The 27,845-nt window shown below is 33.1% G+C and overlaps 1 protein-coding gene across 3 annotated transcripts; it reads right to left on the bottom strand.

Moving 5' to 3' along the window:
• Positions 1-235: 235 nt before the first annotated feature.
• Positions 236-25,923, bottom strand: LOC134700168 (uncharacterized). 3 transcript variants are annotated; one of them, XR_010103795.1, is made up of 6 exons: positions 25,317-25,920; positions 14,864-15,019; positions 13,365-13,485; positions 7,390-7,596; positions 5,288-5,563; positions 236-4,820 (listed from the first exon to the last, which is right to left on the bottom strand). XR_010103795.1 is itself a non-coding variant. In XM_063561532.1 (6 exons), exons 1-6 carry the CDS (start codon positions 25,799-25,801, stop codon positions 5,372-5,374), a joined length of 1,107 nt encoding a protein of 368 aa, XP_063417602.1. In that variant the 5' UTR covers positions 25,802-25,923; the 3' UTR covers positions 236-5,371. The 3 variants fall into 3 exon arrangements, 2 of the variants coding, with proteins under 2 accessions (XP_063417602.1, XP_063417601.1); XM_063561532.1 differs by having other exon boundaries at positions 236-5,563; positions 7,390-7,510; positions 7,565-7,596; positions 25,317-25,923; XM_063561531.1 differs by having other exon boundaries at positions 236-5,563; positions 25,317-25,921.
• Between the last annotated feature and the right edge of the window lie 1,922 nt (positions 25,924-27,845).

Genomic DNA, 27,845 nt, shown 5'->3' with positions numbered 1-27,845 from the left:
GCATTTAATGAGAAGCCATATTTGTTAAATCATAACAGGCAGAGAGAAAAAATTGACGATTATACAATATATTTGCATAAAAAATGATAAAATCGTGCACAAAGGACTAAGTTTATGATATATACATACATTGGATCAAGAATAGGATAAACATTATTTTTCACCACTCACTCATTTCATATGACTAATTTATTCTCTGTTTGATTTGAAAATAATATTTCGACAAGCATGTTCATTCTAAGTTTTAATAATTGTTTTTTTTTTTTGTCTTCTGGCTTTCCAAATTTTTCAGAACATATGATAACATATATGTGTGTCCATCCTAAAATACAGACCATTTTGTTTGTTTGTCTCTAAATTGACAATATTAATGTCCATCTTGACACCTCAAACTATATAATTCCAAACCTTAGTGACTCTCAGTTTTGTATTAGAAATGTGTATGAACTCCTTCAGTTCTCCAGGGGGAATATTGTAAACACAAATGTTATTCACGGATATTGAACTTTTCCTCTATACAATACATGTAAAATGGCGTAAATGAAGTTTTTATTTTTGGCGCAAATGAAATATAACCTTGTGGCGCAAATGAAAGATTGGATTTTTGAAAAAATTGGTGCAAATGCAATGCGCCCATATTAATGAGTGGCTTAAAAATGCCATTTAAATGTTCATTGTATCGGTCATATTTTCTTCAAAAGCATATAAATGCATTTTACCCATATGTTCCATTTTAGCCAGTGTCTATGTTTCTTGACATACAACATGTACAAAGAAATAAAATACAAAATTTATACTAGATTCATATGAGAAGATTTTAAAAGTTAGAAACTTAAAAATTGTCCTTAAAGGCCATTAACTCCTTAAGGGGTCAATTGATAGTTTTTGTCGTTAAACTTTTTTGTAGATCTTACTTTGCTGAACATTTTTGCTGTTTACATTTACCTGGGACCTGTGTTATATAAGGTGCACTACACCCTCCTATTACATTCAACAGGGACCTGTGTTACATGTATATAAGGTGCACTACACCCTCCTGTTACATTCAACAGGGACCTGTGTTATACAAGGTGCACTACAGCCTCCTATGTTATGTACACCAGGGACCTGTGTTATATAAGGTCAATCACTATGACCTTATTTTCTACAATGTTCTACAGATCTTGTTTTGCTGATTATTAATTCCTATGGCAGTTTCTTACGATATAATATAAGTTTTAAGTATTCAGGTAAAAACATGGAAACTAGCAAACAATCTTCATTTTAATGGGGTTACACTTTAATAAGTCATCTGATATTTTTGGTACAAACACTAAATGTACATATACCTCAACATAGCATTTCTGTGCACCCCAAGTGAGTTAAAAATGAGAAAGTTCAACATCCTTTCATTTGTGGAAAATATAAGGAACATGCAAATCCTGATAATGTGCACACCTTTAGAATATGTACTAACACCCTACATAATATAAATGTTCTAGCTAGAACACTGTAGGAGTTAGCTAGACAAACCAACTACCCTATGTGGACAGTGGGATATGTTAGACAGTGGTCAAACAAAATTCCACACGAAGTAACATAATTATGTAAGTATTCAGGAATTGAAATAAAACCCATAGATCTTTAGCCAAAAAACCTTCAACATTTAACTTAATTTGCAAAGTAGAAGAAAAAACTAATTTTCATTGTGCTTTGTCACATCTCTTTTTGAGTCCAAAATTTAAAGAACTAAAATGAAGACTGGTGTACCTGTATCTAGATTTCAACATCAAAACGAGTATTTTTTGTAGTAAATCAAAAACACTCCTCATATAACCACCACTTACAAATTTATTTTCTCATATAACCACCACTTACAAATTTATTTTAAGATAATGATTAACTACAAATTATACACATATATTCATTTAATATATACAAATAGTGAATGAACATTTAACAATAAATGATTCAAATATGATAGTGATGTTGCAAGGTGAGACATACATATATGTAGATGAATAAATGCAAAATGTAGCAACATCAGATAGTTCACATAATTATGATCGTTAAATAATGTATACAAAAATGAAATGAAATTTTATATTGATTAAAATTAATTTTGCAATAATGTTATGAATGTTATAAGTGTATATACATATATATATCTATAAATGTAAATGATTCAAAGTAAAGAGTAATAACTTTAAAATTTCACACCAATTTACAAATTCAGATAAGTTATATATAAATAAAGTATTTGTACTTGATTTCAACTAATCATTCAAATTGATTACATGTTTAGCAAGTACAATTTTTGCAATTGAAAACTCTCTTTAAAAATTTAGTTAATATATAGAATATTTCACCCGTAATATACTGATTAAAATAAAAAAACACTATTTATTAAATAAATTATTTGAATGTGTAGTTACTCAAAAATATAGCATTTTATAGGCGAGTCTGAAGTTTTGTTGTGGCTCAGGTAAAAATAAAATCTGGTCAAGAAAGTTCAATGCATTATATTGTTACTATTTATATATATGTTCCTGCACAATTCATCATCTTAAACAGAAACAAAGTAAGAATTGATTTTATTGTCCATAATAATAGAAAGCAAACTTATATTCAAAGTAAAACACAATCAAGTAGATTATTTTTTGTTTAAATATCACATATTTCTTTTACAAGTTATCTATTAATGTGTATAAATAACTGCCATCATTTTTGCATATGCACAAATAAGAATAACAATATAGATATAAGAACAAAGTCGAATACATTCAGTTAAAATTTAACACCTGTCTTTTAATGCTTTTGTCAATAAACAGAACTCTTAAAGAGCCTGTGTTGCTCACCTGCATCTTTCAGAATGGCCACTTTTAAGTAAAAATCATCATAAAAGGAGAATAACTTTATTAGTTAACTTGCAATTTAAGTCATTTTAACACATTTGTAGATTCTATTCAGCTGAATATTTTTTTGTTTTTAAAGTTTCTATATATCTATTATAGTTTTCAAGATAAAAGGCAAAAAAGAAAAAAAATAGTAATAATTATCATTAAATGGTAAATAACTCAAAAAATTTAATCAAATCAACTAAAGATTTCAGCCATTATGGCTTATCTGTAGATGTTGTCCTGGTGATCATTTTTCTATTACAATTTTTTATCTATCTATATAGTTTTCAAGGAAATAGACAAAACTGCAAAATATTGACTTATTTGTTGATCTTGTCTTGCCAATAATTTTTGCATTTTAAAGTTTTATTTATCATAGTTTTCAAGAAATTGGTAATCCTGGAAAAAAAGGGAAACATCGTCATTAAAGGGCAACAACTTCAATAAGGGGTTGACTGGGGATTTCAATAATGTTGACTTATTTATTAATTTTCTTGTCTTGTTGATCATTTTTGCTATTTAAAGTTTCTGTCTATCTATCATAATTCGAAATAATAGGCAAACATAACTTTTTACTAAACTCAATTAAGGGCAATAACTCGTATAAGAAGTGATCTGACAGTTTTGATGTCAAATGATATTATGTAGATCTCATCATTCTGAAATATTTGTTCCTGCCCAATTTTCTTTATCTATAGCGCTTTCAAGTTAATAGACAAAAATTGCTCTTATATTTTTAGCCATGTGAACCATGTTTGTCGGCAGGCAGGTTGAGATGACACACTTTTTAAAATAGATATCCCGTTGATAATTTTTGCCATGTTTGGTTAAATTTGGTTTAGTAGTTGCAGAGGAGATGATCTATGTATAATTTAACAGAAGACGACAGTTGACAATAAGTGATGTCAAAAGCTCACAGTGGACCTCGTGCCAGGTGAACTAAAAAGGCAAATAGTAATAAAATCTGTATGTATGGTTAAGAGAAAACAGGTTTACAAATAAATAAGATGTTTACTGTAAATATACTTTTATATGTCAGGGCTGGGCTGATAGATGTTACATGATGGTAATTTTTATACAAGAACGGTAAAAGTGACGCCCCAAAAATTGAAACATGATCTGTGTTTTGTGGTAATTGGCATTGTGCATATAAGAGGGGCGAAAGATACCAGAGGGACATTCAAACTCCTAGATCAAAAATAAACTGACAACGCCATGGCTACAAAAGATAAAGACAAACAGACAAACAATAGTACACAAAACACAACATAAGATTCATAACATTTGGTTGAGGCAAACTAAAGTAAGAGAAGGGATACCAAAAAGTCAACAATTTTTCCATTTGTAGAAGGGCATAACTTTAGAACAGTAAAAGTGACGCCACCAAAATTCAAACTTGATCTGTGTTTTTGTGGTAATAAGCATTGTGTATAAATTTCATAACATTTGGTGGAGGCAAACTAAAGTTAGAGAAGGGAAACCAATTTTGGGACGGACGTACAGACGGACAAGGGTTAATCGCAATACCCCCTCCGCTATGGCGGGGGCATAAAAATTGATCTGCACTGATTTTTCAAACTTGTTCTAGACATTGCTGACCTTCAATATAAATTCTATAAATATCTTGCAAGAATAGTACACAGGAGAGCACTTACAAGACTGGATGGATGCAGGGTATTTCTATGTCCCTTGCAATGTGTCAAACAGGGGATGATAAGTAATGGATAATAGATGAATTTCACCATTCTTGCATTTTCTAGTACATTTCCTATGTCACAATAATGTTAATATATATACATATCTTTATATCTAGCTCTGAAAATAACTCTGATGCTGTATAAATAAACTTTTTGTTGCTTTGTTCTTGAATTACAAAATGTTGTGGCAACAATTTCACTAAGATTTTGTACTAAAAAATAAATGTATTTTAAGAGATTCCACCTCTAGGTGTAATACCATCATTGATTTTCCCCTATTAGTCTTTGTTAAATTTGCACTTTTCAAAAAATTGTGCAGAATTTATCTTTGTTTCAAATAAAGAAATACTTGGCATGAGTAAAGTTTTATCCTGTCCAGTTCTATAGAAAAAGTTTCACATAACATTTCATTGCATATAAGAAAATAAAAATCATTGGAAGTTAACCAATCAAATTTCTCCTCTTATTCTATCTGTGTACAAGGTTTAGTAACCATGTAACCTCAAGATTACAAAATTTTCTATAGAAATCACAAATAAAAATAATGGTGTTTTGAAATACCCAAGACATATGTTTATGACACAGAAATAGTTTTACTGCAATAAAATGTAGGATTAATTACCTACAACGGTCAAATTCAAGGGAATATTTTTTAAGACCTACTTTCGTATGCAACCAGATGTGACGTACCATGATTTGGTGGTATTACACCTCTATATTCATTACTATGAATCAACTTTGGTATTCACTTTAGCTTTGATAGGGTGAGCAGATTCTAGTAACACAAAAGGCAGATTATACTTTTGGTATTCCTAATCTTTGTCGGTTTCCTAAACGTAGAAAAGCTTTTATCAGCTGGCTCCTCTCCCTTGCCTTTAATATATCATAAGGTCCAATAAAATGCAGAGTAGCTTTGTCTTCTGGACCTAATTTATCTTTGATATATGTACAATACCTGGGTGATGTAGACAGGCATGTTATCAGTATCTGAAAAGAAAAATCAGTTATACTTAATTAGTATACCACTAGAAAGTTACTTGTTACCTGCCCAAGAGATGGTATAAAAGACACTTTAAACTGATATTTGTGAATATAGCACACTGGAAAAAAAGTAGAAGTACCCAGTGATCTTGCTCCACAAAATGATAAACCCTTCCCCTTGCAAAGTCCATGATTTGCTAAGGGGAAACCCTAAAAATAATTTTAATAAAAAAATTAAAGAACCTCACATACCCCACACCCCCACATTGTCACTTGACAAACAAAATCTCACCAGATTCCTAAGTTCAAAGACTCATAACTCTACAAAAGTCAACTGATAAAAATTTTCTTGTGGATATGCACAATTAACATATTATGTCCTCATAAACTACAAAGTTTCAACTGTTGCAGTAGTATAATTGGGCCAAAATTCTAAGTTCTAAGGGGCATAACTCCTAGAAAAAAAATTGAATCGTAATTTCCTGCAATAAGTTCATCTACATAGTATGTCCTTATTATCTACAAAGTGTCATGAAATTTTGTTGTGTGGTTTCAGAGAAGTTGCAATGACAAACTGTTGCAGTAGTATATTTTGGCCAAAATTCTAGGTAAAAGGGGCATAACTTCTAGAAAAAAATTGAATCGTAATTTCTTGTCGATATGCACATCTACATAGTATGTCCTTATTATCTACAAAGTTTCATGAAATTCTGTTGTGTGGTTTCAGAGGAGTTGCGATGACAAACTGTTGCAGTAGTATATTTTGGCCAAAATTCTAAGTTAAAGGGGCATTACTCCTACAATAAAAATTGAATCGTAATTTCCTGCCGATATGCACATCTACATAGTAAGTCCTTATTATCTACAAAGTTTCATGAAATTCTGTTGTGTGGTTTCAGAGAAGTTTGGATGACAAACTGTTGCAGTAGTATATTTTGGCCAAAGTTCTAAGTTACAGGGGCATAACTCCTACAAAAAAAAAATCGTAATTTCCTGTCGATATGCACATCTACATAGTAAGTCCTTATTATCTACAAAGTTTCATGAAATTCTGATGTGTGGTTTCAGAGAAGTTGGGATGACAAACTGTTGCAGTAGTATATTTTGGCCAAAATTTTAAGTTAAAGGGGCATAACTTCTACAAAAAAAAAAATCGTAATTTCCTGTCGATATGCACATCTACATAGTAAGTCCTTATTATCTACAAAGTTTCATGAAATTCTGTTGTGTGGTTTCAGAGAAGTTGGGATGACAAACTGTTGCAGTAGTATATTTTGGCCAAAATTCTAAGTAAAAGGGGCATAACTCCTACAAAAAAAAATTCGTAATTTCCTGTCGATATGCACATGTACATAGTAAGTCCTTATTATCTACAAAGTTTCATGAAATTCTGTTGTGTGGTTTCAGAGAAGTTGGGATGACAAACTGTTGCAGTAGTATATTTTGGCCAAAATTCTAAGTTAAAGGGGCATAACTCCTACAAAAAAAAATCGTAATTTCCTGTCGATATGCACATCTACATAGTAAGTCCTTATTTGTTGTGTGGGGTATAATTAACTGCTGACACAGAGAAATGTCTTGCTGTCAGCAGAAAATTCTGAAAAAGACAATTTGAGGGACAGCAGCATTGACAATTAATACAAAGTCGCTAGACCATGACATCGGGACAGGGCATCCAAATAACTAAACTGATTTGTACTGATAGTAATGCAATTTTATAGAAAATATCATTTATCTATCAAAAGGGATCATTAATTTTACTGGACTGAAAGTGTTAATCATTTAAGAGTTGATCGAAACATTTTAATCAATTAGCTATATATTAACATTACCTTTGTCTCATGGAGCAAAAGGCCAAGACATTCTTTTTTGAAGCAAGAATTGCCTAGTCCAATGATCAGCTGTCCAACATGTTGGCTAAATCCTCTTATCTTTGATGGATCCATAGTTTGAAGTGTCTCCTTATCAATAGCCTCTGGTTTTTGTCTAGTAACATGAATCTTTTGATCAACTAATGAATCATTGGTTGAAACTTTAACCTAAGAACAAGGAAAACCATATAGGACCCACTAATTCATAATTAATAACTACTGTACATTCAGAAATTATTGCAAGGTTTCTTTATACAAATAATTTGACTGGTTTAATATCGCAATAATAACTAGAGGCTCTTAAGAGCCGGTGTTGCTCACCTTGGTCAATGTGTTGCAGTGCATATTAAACAAAGGACACTCTACATTATTTAAGACAAGAATAGAATTCATGACAAAACTCTCTGTTTTTGTGTCAGTGACTTGTTTGTAGAACTTACTTTACTGAACATTCTTGCTTACAGTTATCTCTATCTATAATGAGCTTGGCCCAGTAGTTTCAGAGCAGAAAATTTTTGTAGAAGATTAACTCCTGAAGTGGTCAATTGACAATTTTGATCATGGTGACTTATTTGTAGAGCTTACTTTGCTGTTTACAGTTTATCTCTTTCTATTATAATATTCAAGGTTATAACCAATAAACTGCTTCGCTGAGCGCAGCTGGATACGCCCCCAGAGGTCCAACCCTGAACAGTTGGGGCAAAAATGGACACAATATTCAAGCTTGATACAGGTCTGAATTTGGATTGTAATTAAATATTTGACATATTATAGGTTTCTGAATAAATGTAGCCAAAGAACTTGGAATTGGTTATATGAATAAAACCCCAAAACTTGGAAACGGTAATTCTGAAATTTATAAAAAATGAAAGGGAGCTCACGTCAATAGATATAAACAATTCACCAAAGTTTCATGCATATTGGTTAAAGCTTTTTTGAGTTAATGTCCGACATGTTGACGAAGGACGGACGGACAGACGGTCAACGGTATACCATAATACGACCCGTAAACGGGCATAAAAAAACTGCAAAATTTCCTTAAAATTAACAATTCAGGGGCAGCAACCCAACAACAGGTTGTCTGATGCATTTGAAAATTTCAGGGCAGAAAGATTTGTACCTGATAAACAATTTTACTCCTTCTCAGATTTGCTCTAAATGCTTTAGTTTCAGATATATAAGCCAAAATCTGCATTTGACCACAAGGTTCTATTTCTAGCCATGGCAGCCATCTTGGTCAATGGGTGTGGTCATCGGATACATTTTTTAAAGAAGATACCCTAAGCATAATTTAGGCCAAGTTTGGTTTAATTTGGCACAGTAATTTCAGAGGAGATTTTTGTAAAAGACTACAATAAAATGCTCCGCTGGGTGCAGCTTGATACGACCGCAGAGGTCGAACCCTGAACAGTTGGGGCAAGTATGGACACAACATTCAAGCTTGATACAGCACTGAATTTGGATTGTGATTAAATATTTGACATAGCATAGGTTTCTGACACAGAATGAATGTGCTCTAAGAACTAAAAAAATTTTTAATTTACCTATTCAAACCATATCATTATCATTTGCTTTTATATATAAATCATAAATAACCAATTTAAAATGGAAAATTTTAAAGAAGAAAAAAGGGAAAAAAAATCCCCCCCCCCTAATTTTGTGAACCCCCTTATGATTCATCACCCCCAAACTCAATACCAGCCTTCCCTTTGTGGTATGGTACCTTGCAGTACAATTTCATAGAGATCTATACACCTGAACACAAGTTATTGTCTGGAAACTAGAACCAGATGCTCCACAGGGCGTAGCTTTATACGACCGCAGAGGTTGAACCCTGAACGGTTGGGGCAAGTATGGACACAACATTCAAGTTGGATTCAGCTCTAAATTTGGATTGTGATTAAATAGTTGACACAGCATAGGTTTCTGACACAGAATGAATGTGTTCTAATGAACTTAAAATTTTTGTTTTCTCTTACAGCAATTCACTATGCTGTTGAATATTAATCCTCTCAAAAAATGTTTGAAGAAATTTTCTTTTTATTTATGAAATTTCAAATGAGAAAATGGAACCTAATTTTTTTAATCACATCCCCCTTTCCCTTATTCCAAAACTAATCTCAATTAAAATTTCTAATGGAGTTTGCAACAATAACTACTCATTTAAATACATCATAAAATATTAAGATGTAAACAAAACTGCTTGTTATCACTGAATGGTAAAGATTATTTTAATTTATTAGTTGGTAGTAAAAAGTGAATATACATTGTATATTGTATATAACAAAGATTTAAGTTGATTCTGGACAAAGAAAGATAACTCCAATTAAAAAAAATTCTTGCTATTGCACAACATTGTGCAATTAGATATTTCTTGCTTACTATTCTGGACAAAGAAAGATAACTCTAATTAAAAAAAAAATTGCTATTTCCCAATATTGTGTAATTAGATATTTCTTGCCATTGCGCAATACTGTGCAATTGAAAAGACTTGCTATTGCACAATACTTAATATAAAAATTTTAGATCCTGATTTGGACCAATGTAGACCAATTTGAAAACAAGACCAAAAATGAAGAATCTACATACACAGTTAGATTTGGCATATCAAAGAACCCCATTTATTCAATTTGTGATGAAATCAAACAAAGTTTAATTTTGGACCCCGATTTGGACCAACTTGAAAACTGGGCCAATAATCAAGAATCTAAGTACATTTTTAGATTCAGCATATCAAAGAACCCAACCGATTCATTTTTTGTCAAAATCAAACTAAGTTTAATTTTTGACCCTTTGGACCTTAATGTAGACCAATTTGAAAACGAGACCAAAAGTTAAGAATCTACATACACAGTTAGATTCAGCATATCAAAGAACCCCAATTATTCAATTTTGATAAAATCAAACAAAGTTTAATTTTGGACCCTTTGGGCCCCTTATTCCTAAACTGTTGGGACCAAAACTCCGAAAATCAATACCAACCTTCCTTTTATGGTCATAGACCTTGTGTTTAAATTTCATAGATTTCTATTTACTTATACTAACGTTATGGTGCAAAAACCAAGAAAAATACCTTTTTGGGTCCCTTTTTGGCCCCTAATTCCTAAACTGTTGGGACCTAAACTCCCAAAATCAATACCAACCTTCCTTTTGAGGAAAAAAACATTGTGTTTAAATTTCATAGATTTCTATTTACTTATACTAACGTTATGGTGCAAAAACCAAGAAAAATGCTTTTTTGGGTCCCTTTTTGGCCCCTTATTCCTAAACTGTTGGGACCTAAACTCCCACAATCTATACCAACCTTCCTTTTGTGGAAAAAAACATTGTGTTTAAATTTCATTGATTTCTATTTACTTAAACTAAAGTTATTGTGCGAAAACCAAGAACAATGCTTATTTGGGCCCTTTTTTGGACCCTAATTCCTAAAATGTTGAAACCAACACTCCCAAAATCAATCCCAAGATTTCTTTTGTCGTCATAAACCTTGTGTCAAAATTTCATAGATTTATATTAACTTAAACTATAGTTATAGTGCGAAAACCAAGAAAATGCTTATTTGGGCCTTTTTTGGCCCCTAATTCCTAAAATATTGGGACCAAAACTCCCAAAATCAATACCAACCTTTCTTTTGTGGTCATAAACCTTGTGTTAAAATTTCATAGATTTCTATTCACTTTTACTAAAGTTCGAGTGCAAAAACTAAAAGTATTCAGACGACGACGACGACGCAGACGACGACGCCAACGTGATAGCAATATACGACGAAAATTTTTTCAAATTTTGCGGTCGTATAAAAATGCCTGTTTTTTGGCCTCTTTTTGGCCCCATATTCCTAAACATTTAAAGTAATTACCCCCAAACTCAAACCCAGCTTTCCCTTTGTGATATGGAACCTTGTAGTACAATTTCATAAAGATCCATACACTTACACACAAGTTATTGTCATGACTCTAGAAAAATGCTTGTTTTTTGCCCCTTTTTTTGCCCCTAATTCCTACAATTTTGAGGCAATTACCCCAAAATCAATCCAAACATTCCCTTTGTGATATGGAACCTTGCAGTACAATTTCAGAGAGATACATACACTTGCACAAGTTATTGTCTGGAAACTAGAAAAATGCTTATTTTTGGCCCCTTTTTCCTAAACGTTTTGGGCAATTACCCCCAAAACTCAATTCCAGCTTTCCCTTTGTAATATGGACCCTTGTAGTACAATTTCAGAAAATTCCATACACTTACACACAAGTTATTGTCATGAAACTAGAAAAATGCTTGTTTTTTGCCCCTTTTTTAGCCCCTAATTCCTAAAATTTTAAGGCAATTACCCCCAAAATCAATCCAAACATTCCCTTTGTGATATGGAACCTTGTGGTACAATGTCAGAGAGATCCATACACTAACACACAAGTTATGTCAGGAAGTTACAAAAATGCTTATTTTTGGCCCCTAATTCCTTAACTGTTTGTACCATAATCCCCAAAATCAATCCCAACTTTCCTTTTGTGGTATCGAACCTTATGGTAAAATTTCATAGAGATCCATTCACTTAAACTAAAGTTAAGAGTGCGAAAACCAATCGGTCTTCATAGACTAAATGTAGTTTTCATGATTTTAAACACCATTTTATATGATAAAATAAAGAATTTATCAGATTTGAGAGGAGTATAGAGATAAAGGGTTACTTTGAAAATAATGTCAAAAATATTACTTGAATAAGTTATTTTTAACATTTTTGAAAAAAAATAGAAATTACACTTACCTATTAAAGGCACATAATTGAATTAGGTTACAAATTATAAATAACTTCAGGTCTTAATTAATTCACAAGTATCAATCTATTTATATCAGTCTACCTTCAAGATTTTAGAGGAAAATGATAATTTAATAGTCCCAAGAGACCAATCTTTGACCCAGAAGCGTTGGTATGTAAGATAAGTGTGTGGGAAAGTTAATTAGTGTTTCTGAAGAATTAGTTTTTATATATCAAGGGAAAAATAACCAGATAACTGTGAAAATTATTTAAAGCTAGTAAAATCTGTATTCTTAAACACCTATAAAAATAATATTTAGAAAAATAACTTGTATAAGTTATATTTAAATTAGCCTCGTTTTCAACATTACTTGTATAGGTAATTTTAATTGTTACTTGTTTAAGTAATGCCCCTGACTGATCTATTATAATATTCAAGATAATAACAAAAAACTGCAAAATTTCCTTAAAATTACAAATTCAGAGGCAGCAACCCAACAACGGATTGTCTGATGCATCTGAAAATTTCAGGGCAGATAGATCTTGGCCTGATGAACATATTCACCCCTGTCAGATTTGCTCTAAATGCTTTAGTTTCAGAGATATAAGCCAAAAACTGCATTTTACACCCATGTTCTATTTTTAGCCATGGTGGCCATCTTGGTTAATGGGCGGGGTCATCGAATAGTTTTTTTATAACTAGATACCCTAAGGATGATTTAGGCAAAGTTTGCTTTAATTTGGACCAGTAGTTTCAGAGGATATGATTTTTGTAAAAGTTAAGGGACGACGATGATGATGGACGCCAAGTGATGAGAAAAGCTCACTTGGCCCTTTGGGCCAGTTGAGCTAAAAATTGCATTCTGATATCTGATACATAGTTCTGTATGCAGATTTCTTAAGTCTAGTCTTGTAAGTGCTCTCCTGTGTACTATTTTTGCCAAATATTTAAAGAATTTATATCGAAGGTTTATATCAGATGGCTTAAAATTTCTCCACTGATTTTTTTCAAAAAACTAAAATCCATGAACATGTATTGTAGCTTTTGCTCATACCACATGTACCACGAAAATATAAGTACTTTCACAGTTTTTGAGTTATATGTTTTACAATTGGAAATGAAAATTAATTGTTGACACACAAGCCTGAATTTTTTTTACTTTATTTATATATGAAGAAGTACCTCTGCAACTGTCATTATCTGTATTACATCAGGCATTTCATTTGATGAAATTCTGAAAGTTAAGTCTGGAACTGCCACAACACGTACATCCTTGATCATGGTTTCCTCGACCAATCCTATACTACAAAAAGAACCATTTTCAAAATTAACCTTTCATCATTTTCATATACAGGGTACCAGGATTTGATGATTTAGGTCGAGTCAATCGATTGCGATCTTGTTTTAATCAGTTATTTAAGGTGGTTACAATATTTCATGGATTTTAAATATGTCAAGGGCTAAATATTTTTGTGAGGTTTTTTGTTGATGCTTTTCTTGTCACTGATTTTGATCTTCCTAAATGTTTATAGGACAAGGTACAATTTGGGCTAAAAGTGAAAACTGTATGACTGGCATGAGGACCTTGCAAGGTACACACATTCCAAATATAGTTATCCTATTACTTAGAATAAGAGAGAATTCAACAATACAAAAAATTTTAACTTTTTTTTCAAGTAGTCACTGAACCATAAAAATGAGGTCAAGGACATTGGACATGTGACTGACAGAAACTTCGTAACATGAGGCATCTATATACAAAGTATGAAGCATCTAGGTCTTCCACCTTCTAAAATATATAGCTTTTAAGAAGTGAGCTAACACCGCCGCCGCCGTAGCCGCCGCCGTAGCCGCCGCCGGAACACTATCCCTAAGTCGAGCTTTCTGCAACTAAAGTCGCAGGCTCGACAATAAAACCACTGCAAGCAAAACGCATTTTTATTGTGCCATTCTTTAATTCTTATCTGGTGTCTATTTGAAAGCAGAAGTCATTGATATCATCTTTCACTGTGGATAGACAGGATAATGTTCCATGTCTTGGGCATTCGTCTTTACCAAACATAATACCTTTATTTCCTGCAGATGTTGTTTGATCTGTTTTAGAATCCTGCAACCAAAACCAGACGTCTTTAATCATGTTTTCAAAAATTAAATTGCCATAAAAGTTATTGCCTTTATTGAGGACATATTATTGCTAAAAGTTTTGAGATGTTCTGGTGTTTTAAAGTGGACACGCTTTGCAAATAATAATAATTGAACACCTTTGGATCATTTAGGATTTTGAGGACACGTTTGGGCATTGTTGGGGAGATTGACACTTTTGGAAGTGTTACATATACATTGTATCATGTCTGTCTGAATTTCAAAATTATAAAGAAATAACATTTTCATTCCACTAATTAAGCTTGCTCATGTTGTTTCAATTCTTGTTGTAGCAAGATGTTGGTAAGGAATCTTACTGCTATTCTCAATTTAAAAAAAACAAGATCTTACTGGTTTTACATGTATGTACATGTATTGTAACACAATAGTCCAGCAATGTGAAAAAAAACCCTGAAAAGTCAGTCCTCATTCTGCAGTATGTTAAGGTTAAGCACAAAGTGGTTAAAGAAACAGTCTTGTCAATAGTCATGATAGTAATGGTCAAAATTTATTTTCACCATATTTTTTAAAGAATTTACCTTCCCTTTAGGTTACACATTCTGCAAAACTTCTCCAGCATTATTGTGAACCTCATTTCTTCCACTGTTCTAGAAGTCAACAACAAATCATAAAGTATTTCTTTTAGGTCATTTTGAAAGTCATGTCTTCCAGCTTCAATATGATGTATCATAACTCTGAAAAAAAAATCCTAATTATTTATATAAGAACTGGACACTGATTAGAGGTGCATAGAATCTGCTGTCGATTTGGAAACTTGTTCTATAATCTATTATTAAGTCAGACTTGGTGTCTATTTGAGTCGTACCTGTACATATATATATGCAAAATCAAATAAATGGGGAATATGTCTATGGGACACAGATGATGCCCCCGCTAGCATATCATATAAAGTTATAAAGGGCAGGGTTTCCCCGAGTCAATTATTTTTTTCGCCAACTTACATAAATATATTTTTCGTTTAAAATGTTCCTTCTTTCTAACCCCCCCCCCCATTTACTTTTTAAAAGATACTATAAAAATAGCAATATAGACATCATAATTTTGACTTCAAAAGTTTATCGGATATACATTTCCCTTCCAGTTGAAGGATAAAGACTAAAGGCAGAGACTTTTCTTACTTTTCAACAGGTTTGGAACAACCCTCCAAATGTGGGATATCCCTTAAATAAGGGACTGTCCCTCAGACAAGGGATCATTTTGCTGTTGTAGAAAAGTAAAAAGAAAAATTTAGCTTTTTTTTAACTTAAACGGGGAAAAATTCATTATATTTGGAACAACTTTTCTTAAAGAGGGGTCCACTTATTTTTTAAAATAAAGAAGATACATGTACATGATGTATAAGTCCAGGAATATTACAAAATTCTTGGACATGTTTTGACCATATAATACCAGATAGTTGTATAGTTCTTTGGGAAAAGTTTCTTCAAATGATATGAATATGTGCCCTTTTGTACTAAAAAGTGGTTTTTACAACAAAACATTTTTTTTTTATCACTTGAAATTGATCCCTGATTTAAGGGATAGTCATTACATTGAAGGGTTACTTATTTGAGGAGTTGTTCCCAACCTGTTGAATATATTTCTTCATAACGACAGTTTTCTTTTCCGGACCATCGTAAATGAAAAAGTTGAGACGTAAAAATATGCTTGAAACACGTGAGTCGCCAAAACGAAAAATAAATAAAATGGATGAAATCAAATCATTATATATATTTCTTTCGCCAAATTCTTTCGCAAATGATGAATTTTAATCGCCACAATTTTTATTTTTTTGCAAAATGCGAAAATGGTGAACGCCAGCGGTAACCTTGAAAGGGACATAACTGAAGAACAGTAAAAGTGACGCTACTCAAATTTGTACTTGATCTGAGTTTTGTGGTTATATGTATTGTGTATAAGTTTTATAACATTTCGTTGAGGCAAACTGAAGGTAGAGAACGGAAACAAAAAATTCAGCAATTATTCCATTTGTAAAGGGGCATAACTTTAGAACAGTAAAAGTGACACCACCAAAATTCAAACTTGATCTGTATTTTGTGGTATTAAGCATTGTGTATAAGTTTCATAACATTTGGTTGAGGCTAACTTTAGTTAGGGAATGGAAATGAAAACTAGTATTTTTTCCATTTGTAAAGGGGCATAACTCTAGAACAGTAAAAGTGACACTACCGAAACTCAAACTTGATCTGTGTTTTGTGGTAATAAGCATTGTGAATAAGTTTCATAACATTTGGTTGAGGCAACCTAAACTAGATTTGATTTGATTTTTGGTGTTTTAACGCCACTTTTAAGCACCGCTTTTGGGCCAATTTTTATTGGTGGAGGGAGCCGGAGTGCCAGGAGAAAACCACCGACCTGTGATAGGAAAACTGACAATCCTAGTCAATTTAGATTGGAGTCCAGTGCACCCGCACAAGCGGGGTTCGAACTCACAACCTCATTGTTGACTGGCTAGTGATTACAGTAGTAACTACTTAGACCACTCGGCCACTGAGGCCCCTCCTAAACTAGAGAGCGGGAATGAAAAATTCAGCAATTTTTCCATTTGTAAAGGGGCATAACTCTAGAACGGTTTAAGTGACGCCACTGAAATTTAAACTTGATCTGTGTTTTGTGGTAATAAGCCTTTTGTAGAAGTTTTATAACATTTGGTTGAGGCAAACTAAAGTTAGAGGACGGAAACCAACTTTGGGAAGTAAGCCAAAATATTTATCAAATGGAATTTATTTTAAGATGTTGCATTAGAATGGAGATATCTGTATTGTATTTCGTTGCTAGGTAAACTCAATTTGTGACAGTCAAATCTACGTTTCACGAAGGCCAAGCTTAAAATACAATACAGATATCTCCCAATTACAGATATTTGAATTTTAATGAGGGCCGGTAAATAATGAAAACTTATAAATGTAAATAAAATGCTCCGCTGGGTGCAGCTTGATACGACCACAGAGGTCGAAACCTGAACAGTTGGGGCAAGTATGGACACAACATTCAAGCTTGATACAGCACTGAATTTGGATTGTGGTTAAATATTTGACACAGCATAGGTTTCTGACACAGAATGAATGTGGTCTAAGAACTTAAAGATATTTTTAATTTACCTATTCAAACCATATCATTATTATTTGCTTTTATATATAAATCAGAAATAACCAATTTAAAATGGAAAATTTTAAAGAAAAAAAAGGAAAAAAAAGGAAAAAAAAATCCCTCCCCCAAATTTTTTGAACCTGTGGCCCTTATGATTCATTACCCCCAAACTCAATCCCAGCCTTCCCTTTATAGTATGGTACATTGCAGTACAATTTCAGAGAGATCCATATATACACTTGAACACAAGTTATTGTCTTGAAAGTAGAAAAATGCTTGTTTTTAGGCCCCTTTTTGGCCCCAAATTCCTAAACGTTCAGGGCAATTACCCCAACCTCAAACCAAGCTTTCCCTTTGTGATATGGAACCTTGTAGTATAATTTCAGAAAGATCAATACACTTACACACAAGTTATTGTCTTGAAAGTAGAAAAATGCTTGTTTTTAGGCCCCTTTTTGGCCCCAAATTCCTAAACGTTTTGGGCAATTACCCCCAAACTCAATTCCAGCTTTCCCTTTGTAATATGGACCCTTGTAGTACAATTTCAGAAAATTCCATACACTTACACACAAGTTATTGTCATGAAACTAGAAAAATGCTTGTTTTTTGCCCCTTTTTTGGCCCCTAATTCCTAAAATTTTAAGGCAATTACCCCCATAATCAATCCCAGCATTCCCTTTGTGATATGGAACCTTGTGGTACAATGTCAGAGAGATCCATACACTAACACACAAGTTATGTCTGGAAGGTTTTTTTTGTCCCCTTTTTGACCCCTTATTCCTTAACTGTTGGTACCATTATCCCTAAAATCAATCTTAACCTTTCTGTTGTGGTATTGAACCTTATGGTAAAATTTCATAGAGATCTATTCACTTAAATTAAAGTTAGAGTGCGAAAACCAATGTGTCTTCTGACGACAACGACAACGACGCCGACTTCATACCAATATACGACCACAAAAATTTTTTTGCAGTCGTATAAAAATGGAAAAAAAATGGTAACATTTGTCATTTCCATGTGTAAGGGCAATAACTCCCATAAGAAGTTGTCTGACAGTTTTACAGCTGTGAGGTTTAATTATGCATACAAATTTTCCAAAATGCTAAAATTATCACTGATACCTTTATCTTACATTCATTTAGAGTATTTTCCTGAAGAAATAACTGTGAAGAACTTCTTAAAAGCAATCGTGCTTTGAAAACGTACACAGATTTAACATATCCGTCTCTGGTCCATGTTTTACCATTGTCAAGTCAACATCCAGTATTAGAAAAATGTGATTTTTAAAATATAAAGCAAAGTTGTTGAGAACATAATGTCTGTCACCATGCTGGTGACGATTTGTCTCGGTGCTGAAGTGTCTAGAATGCTGCAAACTTGACACATTCAGTCAGGGGTACTACTTGTACAAGTTATTATTATCCACCCTTAGTTGATCCGGCCCTATAATAAAATAATAATGAATAATTAACTTCGGCGGATTTGGTGACATATCTGAATCAGTATAAATGGAATTTGTAAAAAGTATCGATGAATAGTGACAGCAGGTAAGTGAAGGATGCCTAATATTACCTTTAGCATGTTTAGAGAAACATTCAGATGAATTACTTTAAATCGATACAAAAATGAGTAATCAGTGTGATTTGTACAATTTGTTAAGCAGCATCGATATCAGTATATGAATATGAAGTTATTTTCCATGATAACTCAGAATACAATTGGGAAAAGTTTATATTCAATTCCGACACATAGAAGAGATAAATAGATATTTACAATCCACTGGAACACATAATAATGTAATTACCATAATGATCATTAGTCTATACATTTGTAATTGGTTTGTTTATTCAACAATTGTCTGATGATCGTGAACCAAAGTAAGGCTGGTCGTAATCACTTAATTCAATTAAAATCATAGCTATTAAAATTTACTAAGAGCTAATTTCCTAATTCTTGTAGAGTAAAACTTTGGTGGCTTGCTTGCTTTGTTTGTATAACAATGTATAAACTTTTAACTCAAGCTTTGACATCTTCAAACAATATATATAGGCATAGTTAAACCTGTATATATTATATTTACATTTAATTGGACGTTATCCCAATAAAATTGTACAATATACAAACAAAGCAAGTAAGTAAGCTAACCTGAAAGTCTTGCTCTACATGCATTAGGAAATTAGCTCTAAATAAACAATTCACAGGGCCGTAACTAGGCCTTGGGAACAGACGAGGCAGGGGTTTAACGGGAGCCGCCGATTGAGGCCCCCTGGCCGAAAATTGTAACATTAATTTATGGTTCGAAATATATCTTGTTACCTCCGTTGTTTGTATCATATTTATCGTTTTGTTTCATATTTACCATATAAAGAACTGTAATAGTCTATCAGAGCCGGTTGACAGATATTTGCCTCGAATTTTGTACCATCAATTATATAAAATTTACAGTAGGTTATATGTCTGATAGTAGAAAATGCGGGACAAGTGTGTGTGGTCAACGTTTTATTAAAAATAACACACATTTTCAATAACACTTTAATAAAGCGCAAAGAGTGGAACCTAGTCACTGTCTGTGAATGCTAGTTTGACCTTTCTTGTGCCACTATTATCCCATCGTCTGACTACTTTCTTTGAATTGAATAATTAATTTTTTTTGCTAATTCTATAAACATGATAAATGCATGTGCGTATTGCTGTGTGTTTGTTTTTCTTACAATGTACATTGGCTAGAGGTATAGGGGAGGGTTGAGATATCAAAAAACATGTTTAATTTTTAGTTCATTTATATATTTCAGAGTTTTATAGTATGACGTCCATTATCACTGAACTACATGTAGTACACATTATTGTTTAGGGGCCAGCTGAAGCACGCCTCCGGATTCGGGATTTTCTCGCTGTACTGAAGACCCATTGGTGGCCTTCGGCTGTTTTCTGCTCTTCGGTCGGGTTGTTGTCTCTTTGACACATTCCACATTTCCATTCTCAATTTTATTACACCCAAATCAATAATGATACAAATTAAATACTCTCTAGTCACCTTTACCATGGTTAATTGTGTGACCGTCTTTATTTCACAAGCCCAAAGTATTCCCACAATACTCCATGGAAATTCAAAGTATCAAGCAATCAAATTGTCATTCTGCCAAGGTCTTGTCCTGTCCGTTTAACATTTGAATGGAATAATCACATACATTTTGTAACTTGCTCTCTATATATAGCTAAAAGAAAGCCTACTTCATGTACTTGCCGTTAAACCAAACAAATCCTCCATCCATCCAAAATAAATGTTTTGTTTTCGAATAGCAGCCAGGTTTGCAGCAAAACATTTGAAAATGCCTCAAATCTTCATTTTATTTGAAAGAGAACTACATACAAATTGTGGGGTGTTTAGGTATTCATGTGTGATCTGTGAATGCTTCTTTAATAATATTAACTGAGCAAGGTGAAGAATTCAAACTATTTTAATTTTGATTTACTTTGCGAACTGACAACATGACTGATAATGTTGGAAATATCCATTATCAATAATTCATTTTCACGGGAAATAAATAATTACAGAACCAAATGCCGGTTTACTGGCGATGGTAATCAGATACAGAGATATTGATACCTTACGTTGAAATAAAAGTACAGAAGCTGCACGTCAACATAAATTACTATTCGAAGTATGCATTACTTAATTCTTGATGTTAAAATGCAAGGATGTGTTCTACCCTCTGCATGCATGCCTAACTTTCTCCATTTTCTTTTTTTCCCTTATTATTTTTTTTTGCCAGCAATTGCCTCGTCTGCCTCATTGTAGTTACGGCCCTGATTCAAGGTCTTTATAGTTGGATCTTTTATTAGAAGTTCTAATAACGTTTGTCAGGACCTCAGCAGGAATATCAACTCTTCCTGCTGCTTTTCAAAGATAAGCATGAAATACATGTACAGCTTTTAAGACTTCTTCTTATATATATCTATAATAATATTCAAGATAATAACAAACTAGAGGCTCTAAAGAGCCTGTGTCGCTCACCTTCGTCTATGTGAATATTCAACAGAGGACACAGATGAATTCATGACAAAATTGAGTTTTGGTGATGGTGATGTTTTGTAGATCTTACTTTACTGAACAATCTTGCTGCGTACAATTATCCCTATTAATTAGGTTTGGCCCAGTAGTTTCAGTGGAAAATGTAAGTAAAAACTTACAAATTTTATGAAAATTGTTAAAATTTACCATAAAGGGCAATAACTCCTTAGGGGGTCAATTGACCATTTTGGTCATGTTGACTTATTTTTAGGTCTTACTTTGTTGAAAATTATTGCTGTTTACAGTTTATCTCTATCTATAATAATATTCAAGATAATAACAAAAAAGCCAAAATTTCCTTAAAATTACCAATTCAGGGGCAACCTACTAACCAGTTGTCCAATTCATCTGAAAATTTAAGAGCAGATAGTTCTTGACCTGATAAACAATATCAACCCCTATCAGAATTGCTCTAAATGCTTTGGTTTTTGAGTTATGAGCCAAAAACTGCATTTTACCCCTATGTTCTATTTTTAGCCATGGCGGCCATTTTGGTTGATTGGTCGGGTCACCGGACACAATTTTTAATCTAGATACCCCAATGATGATTGTGGCTAAGTTTCATTTAATTTGGCCCAGCAGTTTCAGAGGAGAAGATTTTTGTAAAAGATTACATAGATTTACGAAAAATGGTTAAAAATTGACTTTAAAGGGCAATAACTTCTAAAGGGATCAACTGACCATTTTGGTCCAGTTGACTTATTTGTAAATCTTACTTTGCTGAACATTTTTGCAGTTTACAGTTTATCTCTATCTATAATAATATTCAAGATAATAACCAAAAACAGCAAAATTTCCTTAAAATTATCAATTCAGTGGCAGCAACCCAACAACCAGTTGTCCAATTCATCTGAAAATTTCAGGGCAGGTAGATCTTAACCTGATAAACAAATTTACCCCATGTCAGATTTGCTCTAAATGCTTCGGTTTTTGATTTATCAGCCAAAAACTGCATTTTACCCCTATGTTCTATTTTTAGCCATGGCGGCCATTTTGGTTGATTGGTCGGGTCACCAGACACAAATTTTAAACTAGATACCCCAATGATGATTGTGGCCAAGTTTGATTTTATTTGGCCCAGTAGTTTCAGAGGAGAAGATTTTTGTAAAAGTTAACGACGGACGACGACGACGACGGACGACAGACGACGGACGCAGGACACCAAGTGATGGGAAAAACTCACTTGGCCCTTTGGGCCAGGTGAGCTAAAAACTGCAAAATTTTGTTAAAACTACCAATTTGGTGGCAGAAACCCAACAATGGGTTGCTCGATTCGTCTGATAATTTCATGGCTGATAGATCTTGACAAATTGAACAATTTAACCCCATGTCAGATTTGCTCTAAAAGCTTTAGTTTTTAAGATATAAGCTAAAAACTGCATTTGACCCCTATGTTCTATTTGTAGCCATGGTGGCCATGTTTGACGATGGATCAAAACTTCGGAGTTTCAGAGAAGAAGATTTTTGAAATAGTTTATGACAACAGACGACGAAGGACGCCAAGTGATGGCATAAGCTCACATGGGGCCCTTTGGGCTCCGGTGAGCTAAAAAGGGAGACAATGCCATTTAATATAAGGCAAAATAATAAAAACTAGAGGCTCTAAAGAGCCTGTGTCGCTCACCTTGGCCTATGTGAATATTAAACAATGGACACAGATGGATTCATGACAAAATTGTGTTTTGGTGATGGTGATGTGTTTGTAGATCTTACTTTACTAAACATTCTTGCTGCTTACAATTATCTCGATCTATAACAGTACTTTCTGTGGAAAATGTTATTGAAAATCTTCAAATTTTTAGAAAATTGTTAAAAATTGACTATGAAGGGCAATAACTCCTTAGGTGGTCAATTGACTATTTTGGTCATAGTGACTTATTTTTAGTTCTTACTTTGCTGTACATTATTGCTGTTTACAGTTTATCTCTATCTATAATAATATTCAAGATAACAAAAAAAACAGCAAAATTTCCTCAAAATTACTAATTCAGTAGCAGCAACCTAACAACCGATTATCCGATTCATCTGAAAATTCCAGGGCAGATAAATCGTGACCTGATCAACAATTTTACTTCCTGTCAGATTTGTTCTAAATGCTTTGGTTTTTGAGTTATAAGCCAAAAACTGCATTTTACCCCTATGTTCTATTTTTAGCCATGGCGGCCATCTTGGTTGGTTGGCCGGGTCACCGGACACATTTTTTAAACTAGATACCCCAATGATGATTATGACCAAGTTTGGATTAATTTGTCCCAGTAGTTTCAGAGGAGAAGATTTTTGTAAAAGATAACTAAGACTTACGAAAAATGGTTAAAAATTGACTAAAAAGGGCAATAACTCCTAAAGGGGTCAACTGACCATTTCGGTCACGTTGACTTTTTTGTAAATCTTACTTAGCTGAACATTATTGTAGTTTACAGTTTATCTCTATCTATAATAATATTCAAGATAATAACCAAAAACAGCAAAATTTCCTTAAAATTACCCAATTCAGGGGCAGCAACCCAACAACGGGTTGTCCTATTCATCTGAAAATTTCAGGCCAAATAGATCTTGACCTGATTAACAATTTTACCACGTGTCAGATTTGCTCTAAATGCTTTGGTTTTTGAGTTATAAGCCAAAAACTGCATTTTACCCCTATGTTCTATTTTTAGCCATGGCGGCCATCTTGGTTAGTTGGCCGGGTCACCGGACACATTTTTTGAACTAGATACCCCAATGATGATAGTGGCCAAGTTTAGTTTAATTTGGCCCAGTAGTTTCAGAGGAGAAGATTTTTGTAAAAGTTAACGAAGACGACGGACGACGACGACGGACGACGGACGCAAAGTGATGGGAAAAGCTCACTTGGCCCTTCGGGCCAGGTGTGCTAAAAATCTTAAAGACTCATTATCTTTAATAAATATGTACAATGATGTATGGAAAAGTTTGACACAAGCTTTCTGTTTTTTTGGTGGTTTTTTTTCGATTTTAAAGACTGAAAATAAAATATATTGACTCTGAAATTAAAATTTTGGGTTATATATTAAAACCACTATATACTCATGATACTGCACAGACTTTAAACCCATTGACAAGGATAATGGTGTCTAAGTAACTGCAATTCAGAATACCGAACATGTTGAATGAGGGCATTTTTTTAAAGAAAATACTTTTAACCATGCTATTGACATTCTTATCTTTATCTATAATCATATTTTTTACTTTTCTTTATTTTCTGTTTTTTTTATATTTTTGGTTTATTTTTCTATTTCAACAATTTCTTTATCATATTGGCTTGAATTTTTTTATTTTGTTCATCTAAAGTTCCTTTCTTAGTGGTCCATTTATAAACATGATAAAACATCATTTCCTTAAGTTCTACATGTTCTAGTTCGTTAATATATGATCATGATGATAAACCTGTCATCCATACATGTTTACTACGCATGGACGGACTTACCGGACAACAACACTTCTGTGAAAACAGAGGTGACCCATTTGTCTGATTGATTTTCAAATCTTTTCAGATATATGATTGCGGAAATAAGATAGTAAAAAATGTACGTAACATTGAGTTTTCAGTGAATAGATTCAAATCAAATTTGATGCAATTTTTATATAATAAAGAAGAAATATACACGATCAAAGCCTTAGATGGGCGGAGTTACCAGACTGCATCGTATCTTCATTTTTATTCCCTATAAATATTTTTTTATATTGGGGCGGATCGACTAAGGGCCCGATTGACATGAAGCTACAAGAACTTGAGAAGTACCTGACTGACATTGCAGTAGTGAATGAAAAGATGGTAATTTTAATTTTACCTGGAACTACTACCCACAGTTTTCATCAACTCTTCATCATCATGGTGTTCATCTGAATCAGCATCAACTTTGGGAAGAAAGTTTTTAACAAGATATTCTCTAACTTTAACATAATTTTCCTGTTCAAGTTCTTTGACACTTGTGTCAAATGTCAAGTTAGCATTCAAATAATCCATCATCTTGATTAAATCTGCATCGAGGGGTGGCAAACCTGCATTTATATTTGAAAACATGTCGAAAAATTCATCAATGCTCTTCGTGGATGGGTCGATCCAGTTCCAATTAATCTGAAGATTTTCTAGTTCGCTCATCGTCCAATCACTTGTTTCACGCGGAATGTAACTACTCAGTGCAGTTAATTTCTTCTTCTTATCGCTTGATGCGGAATAATAATCGCCATCTAATCTATTTGTCCACAGTGGATCATCTTCTGAATTTGAGCTGTGCCGTTTGCGTTTGCGTTTAGGTTTCGAGGATGACGCCATGTTGTGCCGAGGATAATTGTTCTCAACTCATCAGTATACGGCAGCCGGTACGGTCACAGAACCGTTCGAATGCAGCACCGGAATACGTCCCCAGAACCATTTAAAAGTCATGCGCAGCACTTGTTAGCTAAATACCGACAAACAATTGTGACCTGAATGACCACAAATAAACACAACATAATATATATTATATATATATATTGTAATCACAGTAGTCTTAGATTATAATTATCAGTTTCGTTTGTTTGTCTCAGTGATTAAGGAGGTTATATGAGACATATAACCTCCTTGGTCTGATTAAATGATAACGAGGTGTTTGTCGCTCCTTTTTTTAAATAAATTGTGACCTATATTATAGTTGTTATAGTCATATCCCATAATTATTGTAGCTGAATATTTCTCTTATGTAAAAAGTACCCAGTAATCAATAAAAAAATTATTTGATCTATATGTATTCATCCATACGGAGACGCCCTTTAATTTCAACGATGAGTATTAATGGTATTAATATCAAAAGTCTATTATAGTTTAATACTTGTATACGTTATATTATTAGATCTTTAATTATAGGTATCTCCCAAGAGCGTTGCTGGAAAAGCTGGTTTGCGGGACGGTGACTTGATTTGCTACATTAACAAAGCTTACGTCGCTGACGTCACACATCAACACATGTTGATTTTCATTTGTAAATGAGTGGTTTGGCAAAGTTGCATGTCCACCGATGTCCAGACAAACCAAATTCTATTTGGAAGTCTCATACCTTGATAAACTCGTAATATTATATATAGTGTAAATCTCAAAATATATATAACTTTCATTTTCTACAGATTGTACATAAAATCAAATGTCCTTCACATTACATGTGATGTATTTCATCACGTGAGATTCATTGCTAGAAAAAAAAACTTTTAACGAGGCGTATATATCGGTTTATCAAATATATCTTTTTAAGGATGTCTGCTTGTCATGTTTAGAAATTTTTGTCAGATTTTCAGAATCCTCTGGTTTTATCCATTTGAATGGCCTTAAAAAAAATCCCCATGAACCCCCATTTTTCTTTTTATAAATCTTTTACATGTATAATTATAAGTCATTTGTAAAAGTCTTATAAAATTTTATTTATTTTTTAATAGTATTTGAGAACTTTAACTGGTCAATGATAAAACTATGAAAAATCAAGAGAGAACATTTTCCCCGCCAAAATTCCAATGGCTAATATCTCGAGAACAACGGCACATTGACATTTTTTTTGCTTTTTATGATTTCTCAATACAGTAGTTAAGGGAAAGCTTGTTCGCGACCTAGAATTCTGAGTGGGTCAAGCGTTTAATTAAAACTCATGCGAGAATATACGAGATTTGGTTGAACTGGGGGCAAAGTCATATATGGTGCACATCAATATTCGGTGTTTAATAGGCGTTTATTAGGACGCCTGCCGCTTTCCCGTTTACCTGTGAAGTCGTTGAGTGTCATCTGTTTTTTGTTTGTTTATGTTTATGTGTAATAAAGTAAAATAAGTAATATTTTGAAAAATTTCGGGACATAGTGTTTAAAAATTACAGGAGAAAATTGGAAAAGAAATTGAAATTACTGCTTGCAAAAAGCCAAAACGAAATGTTTGATAATGAAGGAACGAGGTCCTTCAAGTCCCTGGAAGCTGTTTAGAACTTTGAAGAAGTTTATGTGCAGAAATATATTTTTTTGTTGATTGAGAATAATTTCCAGAAACATGCTGGCGTAATGGCATTAATTGCCAAAACAGTATAACTACAATAGTGACACTACATAATTTATTCTCTTTAGCCTTTTTTTCGGGAGAATATAGATAAACAATCTAAACCATATGATTGTCATGTAAGACGGAGCTTTTTGAAAAGTTGTTGCTGGTCATAACACATAGTCGTAATGAATGATATTATGCGAGTATTCAATAAAAAATAAACATCATGGCTTCATAAATGTTATATATATACGTTTTCAATATTGTATAAATAATCTGACCGTTAAACCTTGGTACAGTATATACGTTCCTTGTTCAAACCAT

This window comes from Mytilus trossulus, unplaced genomic scaffold, assembly GCF_036588685.1.
Source record: "Mytilus trossulus isolate FHL-02 unplaced genomic scaffold, PNRI_Mtr1.1.1.hap1 h1tg000125l___fragment_3__unscaffolded, whole genome shotgun sequence".
NCBI classification, from domain to species: domain Eukaryota; kingdom Metazoa; phylum Mollusca; class Bivalvia; order Mytilida; family Mytilidae; genus Mytilus; species Mytilus trossulus.
The sequence above is the reverse complement of the archived record's forward strand: the minus strand, read 5'-3'. Positions and strand labels throughout refer to the sequence as shown.